The 5,933-nt window shown below is 60.6% G+C and overlaps 2 protein-coding genes across 2 annotated transcripts in view; one reads left to right on the top strand and one right to left on the bottom strand.

Annotated features, from left to right (window-relative positions):
- Positions 1-2: 2 nt before the first annotated feature.
- Positions 3-4,858, top strand: SPRYD3 (SPRY domain containing 3; the record flags this gene model as incomplete). The annotated part of the gene is made up of 9 exons (XM_015652009.1): positions 3-38; positions 115-239; positions 655-790; positions 1,073-1,261; positions 1,836-1,985; positions 2,335-2,392; positions 3,109-3,228; positions 3,302-3,453; positions 3,976-4,858. Coding segments are annotated over 9 exons (1,101 nt in total), but the record flags the coding sequence as incomplete, so codon positions are not given.
- TNS2 (tensin 2) overlaps positions 4,848-5,933 on the bottom strand; it is a 14,180-nt gene continuing 13,094 nt past the window's right edge. The window contains exons 23-25 of the mRNA XM_015652008.2: positions 5,845-5,913; positions 5,731-5,760; positions 4,848-5,634 (exon numbers count right to left, since the gene is read on the bottom strand). Coding sequence (XP_015507494.1) covers positions 5,493-5,634; positions 5,731-5,760; positions 5,845-5,913 — 241 coding nt within the window. The 3' untranslated portion in view covers positions 4,848-5,492. The remainder of the gene's footprint in view (positions 5,635-5,730; positions 5,761-5,844; positions 5,914-5,933) is intronic.

The raw sequence follows: 5,933 nt of genomic DNA, 5'->3' as shown, positions 1-5,933 counted from the left end.
CCCCGCGGCCGCTGACCCGCGACAGCAACTACTTCGAGGTGAGCCTGGGGGTCCGGGGGGCGCGGGCTGTCCCGGGGGGGGTCCAGAGCCCTGACCCCACCGCCCCGTGCCCAGGTGTCCATCGTGGACAGCGGGGTCCGCGGCACCATCGCCGTGGGGCTGGTCCCGCACTGCCACAGCCTCGAGCACCCCCCGGGATGGGGGCCCGGCTCTGTCGCCTACCACGCCGATGATGGAAAGTGAGTGTCAGGATAGCGGGGGGCGGGGCCAGGATGGCGGGGATTGTTGGGAGAGTGGGGAATGTCGCGATAGCAGGGAGGTGTTGGGATAATTGCGAGTCTTGAGATATTAAAGAATTTCGTGATATTGGGAGATGTCATGACATTGAACAGTGAGATGAAGGATGAGATGCTTTGGGATATCGGGGTGCCGGAATAGTAGGGGGATGTCAGGATATTCAGGGTTTGGAACCTCGGGCATGTCGGGTATTGGGGGGAGCCACAGGGGCAGCAGGACTGGGAGGTGCTGGGGGCGCTGGGGCCTGTCACGATATTTGGGGTCTGCTCTAGGTTTGGGGTCCCCCGTTACTGACACCCTTTCTCCCATTCTGAACCTCCCATTTTCGGGGTACCCCCCATTTTTGGTGTGCTCCAGGCTCTACAGTGGCCGGGCCAAGGGGCGCCAGTTCGGCTCCAAGTGCAGTTCTGGGGACCGGATCGGCTGCGGCGTTGAGAGGGGCTCGTTCGGGGCCCCCCCAGCCCAGGTTTTCTTCACCAAGAATGGCCAGAGGGTGAGGGGACCCCCACCCTTCTCCAGAGCACCCTCAAAATTCACCTGGGCACCCCTAAACCTCCCGGAATCCCCCAAACAGGGCATCCTTTTGCCCTCTTCCCCAGCTACTCTTCACAAAGAATGGACAGGAGATGGGGGAACCTCCAAATCTTCTGAAACCCCAAAGCCTCCAGAGCTCCCCACTTCCCACTTTGGTGTTTCCCTGAATCCCAAATGGGGGGGCCTGGGGGGTGCCCTTGTTCCCGAGTCCCCTGCACCCCCTGACTCCCCTTAATTGCAGGTGGGGGGTCTGGGGGTGCCACTGTCGCCCCCGGGGCTGTTCCCAGCCGTGGGGCTGCACTCACTGGGGGAGGAGGTTCGGCTGCATCTGCCGCCACCCGGGCCCCCCGAGGACGAGGGGGGCGCGATGCTGGTGGACAGCCTGGAGGAGGAGTGGGGGAGGCTCCATGACGTGCGGCTCTGCGGCTCCGTGAGCACCCGGAAACTCGGGGGTTTCGGGGGGTCAGGGGGCCGGGAGAGGGAAAAAGTGGGGCTGGAGCCTCTCCCAGGACTGGGGATGGCCCAGGGAAGTGAGAAGGGAGCTCAGAATGAGGACTGAGGGGGGAAGTCTGTTGGAAGAGGTTGGACCCCCTCCCTGGGCGCAGAGGTCAGAAATTTATGAAAATTTATGGGATGGGGAAAATTTGGGCCTGGGAGTTCGAGTAAGAACAGTTTTGGGGAGGGGACAAGAGGTGTCCCCAGTCCTGTGGAGGGTGAAATGGGGGGCCATGACAGGGGAGCAGGGTAAAGGAGGTCACAGCAGCGACATTGGGACTCGGGGGTTCTTGGGTGCCCCTGAAATCCCCTGTGCGTGCCCCCCGACCCTCTGTGACCCCCCCCCCCTCAGCCTTTGTGATCCCCCAGATTCCCCCGGGACCCCCTAAACCCACCCAGGTGTTGTTATTACGTAGAGATGGGGAAGAATTTCACGGATCTGGGGCTGGTCCGGATTGGGAGGTACCCCTTTTTCCCCCCCTGTCTGAGCCCACTCTGTGCCCCCCCAGGTGTTGGAATACGTGGGGAAAGGGAAGAGCATCGTGGATGTGGGGCTGGCCCAGACCCGGCGGCCGCTCAGCCCCCGCAGCCACTACTTCGAGCTGGAGATCCTGGACCCGGGCGAGAAGTGCTACATCGCCTTGGGTGTGGCCAGGAAGGTGCGCGGGGGGCTCGGAATTGGAGTCGGGGGGCTGGGGTGGGTGGAGATAAGTACGGAGCTGGGAGGGGCAGGGAAGTGGGGTGGCGGCCCGGGGGCTTACAGGGGGAGTAAAGGGCGGATGGAGCCTCCTTCAGGGTTGAGAGTGGCCAATGAAGGTGGGGAGGGGGCTCAGATTTGGGGGTGCAGGTTTGGGGGGAGGGGGCTAGACCTCTCCACCGGTTCGGGGCTGGATGGAAAGATGGGGAGGTGTCAAAAATGAGAGTTTTGGGGGAAAAATTGGGGCCCACAGGGTTGGGGTGGCTGGGCCCCCCACATTGCCCTCACCTCCCTCCCCTGTGCCCCCCCAGGATTACCCCAAAAATCGTCACCCCGGCTGGAGCAGGGGCTCGGTGGCCTATCATGCGGGTGAGCCCCCCCAAAAGTGGGGGAGACCCCCAAAATGGGCGGGACCCCCCCCCCGCCAAATGCAGGACCCCAATAGTGGGACCTCCTTCTACTCTTTCTCCCCCTGAAAACCCCTTTCCCATTTTTACCCCCTATTTTGGGTTGCAGCCCTATAATGAGGGTCTGGGGATCTCCCCCATGACCTTGGGGGTCCCCCTTAACTTGAGGAATCCCCATGACCCCTCCCTCTTCCCTTCTCCTTTCCTCCATTTTTTTTTCCTTCATTCTCTTCCTTTCCCAACCCAGTTTCCTCCTTGTTTTTTGGGGTGCACTCCCACTGAGAGTCTGAGGGGTGGCTTCCAGCCCCTTGGGGGGGTCCCCATTTTCTCCCCTTTTTTCCCCCCTTTTCTCTCCTTTCTCCCCCGTTGCCCTTTCATGCCCTTTGTCCTCTTCTTCCTTCCACTTTTCTCAGGCCTATTTCCCTCCTTTTTTTGGGGTGCACTTCCATGGGAGGGGTCCCCCTCATGACCTGAGGAGTCCCTCCTGATTTGAGGGTCCCTTTGTGCACCCCTCCATCCCCAGTTGTCGCCTTCTCCGTTTCCCCCTCCTCCTTCTCTACCTGTAACTCCTTTCTTTGCCCCTTTCTCTTCCTTTTTTTGTGGTGCACTGCCGTGGAGGGTTTCTGGAGGTTTCCCCCACGAACTGGGGGATCCTCCTAATTCGGGGTCTCCCCCCAGATGACGGAAAGCTGTTCCATGGCAGCGGGGTGGGGGATCCCTTTGGCCCCCGCTGCTACAAGGGCGACGTGATGGGCTGTGGGATCATGTTCCCTCGGGATTACGGCCGGGACAGCGAAGGTATCGTGGGGCTGGGACCCCCAAAGTCTGGGCGGGCCCTGGGGGGGGTCCCTCACCCTTTTCCCTGTCCCAGGTGACAGCGATGATGCTTCAGAGCCCCCTGAGGTGAAGGTGAAGGTGCGCAATGTGATGTACCTGGAGGAGGAGGAGGAGGAGGAGGAAGAGGAAGAGGAGGAGGAAGAAGAGGATGGGGAGGACATGGAGCAGGAAGGCAGGAAAGTCGTGGTAAGGGTGGGGACACCTCGCCAGAAAAAAAACAGTACCCTGAAAAACTCCTCCACCCCAAAATTCTTCTTTGTCCTCCACTGGGATCCTTTTGAATCAGTCTGGGGGCTCCAGCAGCTGGATTTTGGGAGGTTGGGGGATGTCCTGCCCCCACTCATATTTTAGGATGAACCCCCGTTTGTCTATGATCCCCACATGTATTTGTGCCCCACCCCTGGACCCTCCATCACCCCAAAATCTCCCCCACAACCCCCACTGGCTTCTATTTACCATGACTCACTGCTTTGCCCCCACTTTTTGTGGAGATTGGCTTCTCCCCGCCCTCCCCTTATAGTTTGGGGTGACCCCCAGCATGTCTTTGTGCTCCCTCAAAAACTCTCCCCAAAATTCCCCCTTCACCTCACTTTTGTCTCATCTTTCCTTGCCTTATTCCCCCCTGTACCCCTGTTTTTCTGGGGGTGATGGGGTTTCCCTGGCCCCCTCCCAATATAGGGGTGACCCTCCCGATTTGTGCCCCCCCAGGTGTTCTTCACGCGGAACGGGACAGTCGTGGGGCGTAGGGAGGTTGGGGTCCCCCCTGGGGGTCTCTTCCCCACTGTGGGGATGCTCAGCACTGGCGAGAGGGTCAAGGTGGACCTGCACCCCCTGAGCGGATAAAGGGGGGGCCAGCGTGGGACACCCAAAACCTGAAACCCTCTGGTGCTCCCGGACCCACCCTGGGCTCTCCCAGTGCACTTCAGGGTGTTTGCACAACAATGGAGACCCCCCCCCCCAAGGTGGTATTTGGGGTTTCACTCCTGCCCCCCCCCCCCATAATTTTGGGGACTCTTTGGGGGAGGGGGGTCCCCTAATTTAATCCCTCCATTGGCCCCTCAAATGTACCCCACTCTTGCCCCCCAAGGTGTTTTTTGGGGGTCTCAACCATGGCCTCCACCATATTTTTGGGGGGCCCATTCCTGCCCCACCCCCATGTTTTTGGGGGACTCAATCCTGTCCCCCCCCAATTATCCCAATGACCGCTTCAGGTGGCTTTGGGGGGGTCTCAGTCCTGTCCCACCACTGGTGAACCTTGTGCACCCCCCAGAACCCCCCAAATCACCCTTTTGACTCTCTCTAGTCACCCCAACCCCTTCCACTCCACTGACTCTCCAGTGCCCCCCCCACATCACACCTGAGCCCTGCCATCTCTTCCAGCACTTCACATTCTTGGGGGGCTCCAGGGGGCAGAATTAGGGGTTCCCCCCCATCATGAATGTAACCTGGCCCTTCCAATCCTGTGGGACCCCCAGTCCCCCAGTTCTTCGGTGGGGGCTGGGCTGGTTTTGGGGTCCCCTTTGACGTTTGCACATGGTGGGGGTGTCCCCATGCCCCCCCTCATCAAATAAACCCATTTCTTACACCAAAATAAATGTGGATTTATTTGGGTTCTCCCAGGAACCCCCAGATAGCAGGGGTGTCCCTGTGCCCCCTCTTCTACCAGCCCCCCTCTCTTGAGAGGGCAGTTCAGGGGGTGCAGTAGGTTTTGGGGGGCCTCCAAGAAGGGGTGGGAGGGTCTGGTGAGTGTTTTTGAGAGGTTGGGGAAGGGGTCTTGCGGGGAGTTTGGGGAGAAATCCAGTAGGACTTTGGTGATGAAGATGGTGGTGAGGGCGATTATGGGCATCCCCTTGTGCTCTCCCCAAATCGGGGGTGTCAAGGAGAGTTTGGGAGGTCCAGGGATGGTTTTGGGGAAGCCTCCGGGAGGTTTGGGGGTGTTCAGGACCTTGGTGATGGTGCTGATTATGGCAGGGGGCTTGGTTATGTGTGTCCCTCTGTCCGCCCCTTGGAATGGTGGACTCTGGGGGTTTTGGGCATCCCCAGACATTTTTGGAGGTCCCAGGGGGTTCTGGGGGTCCCTCAAGGTTGTGTCCCCAGCAGGACCTCGGTGAAGATGCGGGGGGAGTCCCACTGGGTTTTGAGGGTGCCCCTGAGGACCCCTGCCTCGGGGGACTTTGGTAGTCCCCAGATGGTTTCTGGGGTCCCAGGGAGGTCCCTGGGGTCTCTCAGTTCCGCGTTCCCAGCAGGACTTTGGTGACGAAGGTGACGATGGCCCCTGCCGGCTGCTCGGGGTCCAGCTCCGCAAACACGTGACATGTGTTGGCCCCCCCCGGTGCTCCTGCCTGCTTGGCCACGAACCCGAAAATCCTGGGGGGGCCAGCAGGGAGGAAGGGGCAAGGCCAGAGTCAGATCTGTGCCGCCCTCCTTTCCGGGGGATTCAGTCCTGGGGGTCTCTCTATGTACCTGGCTGTGGTCCCGTCGGGGTTCATCCACCTGGGGGGTTAAAGGCGTTGGGAGGTCTGGGAGGGTTTGGGTGACTGGGGGTCCCCCTGTGCCCTCCGTATGCCCTCCCCTCACCTGCGGTCCTGGGGGTCAGTGCTGCAGTGGGTGATGCTGCTCACAGGGTAGTGCCGGCGGAAAAAGAGCCTGGGGGTGGTGGGCACAGG

This window comes from Parus major, linkage group LGE22 (genome assembly GCF_001522545.3).
Source record: "Parus major isolate Abel linkage group LGE22, Parus_major1.1, whole genome shotgun sequence".
Lineage (NCBI taxonomy): Eukaryota > Metazoa > Chordata > Aves > Passeriformes > Paridae > Parus > Parus major.
Note: the sequence above shows the minus strand (reverse complement) of the source record. Positions and strands in the feature narration are given on the sequence as shown.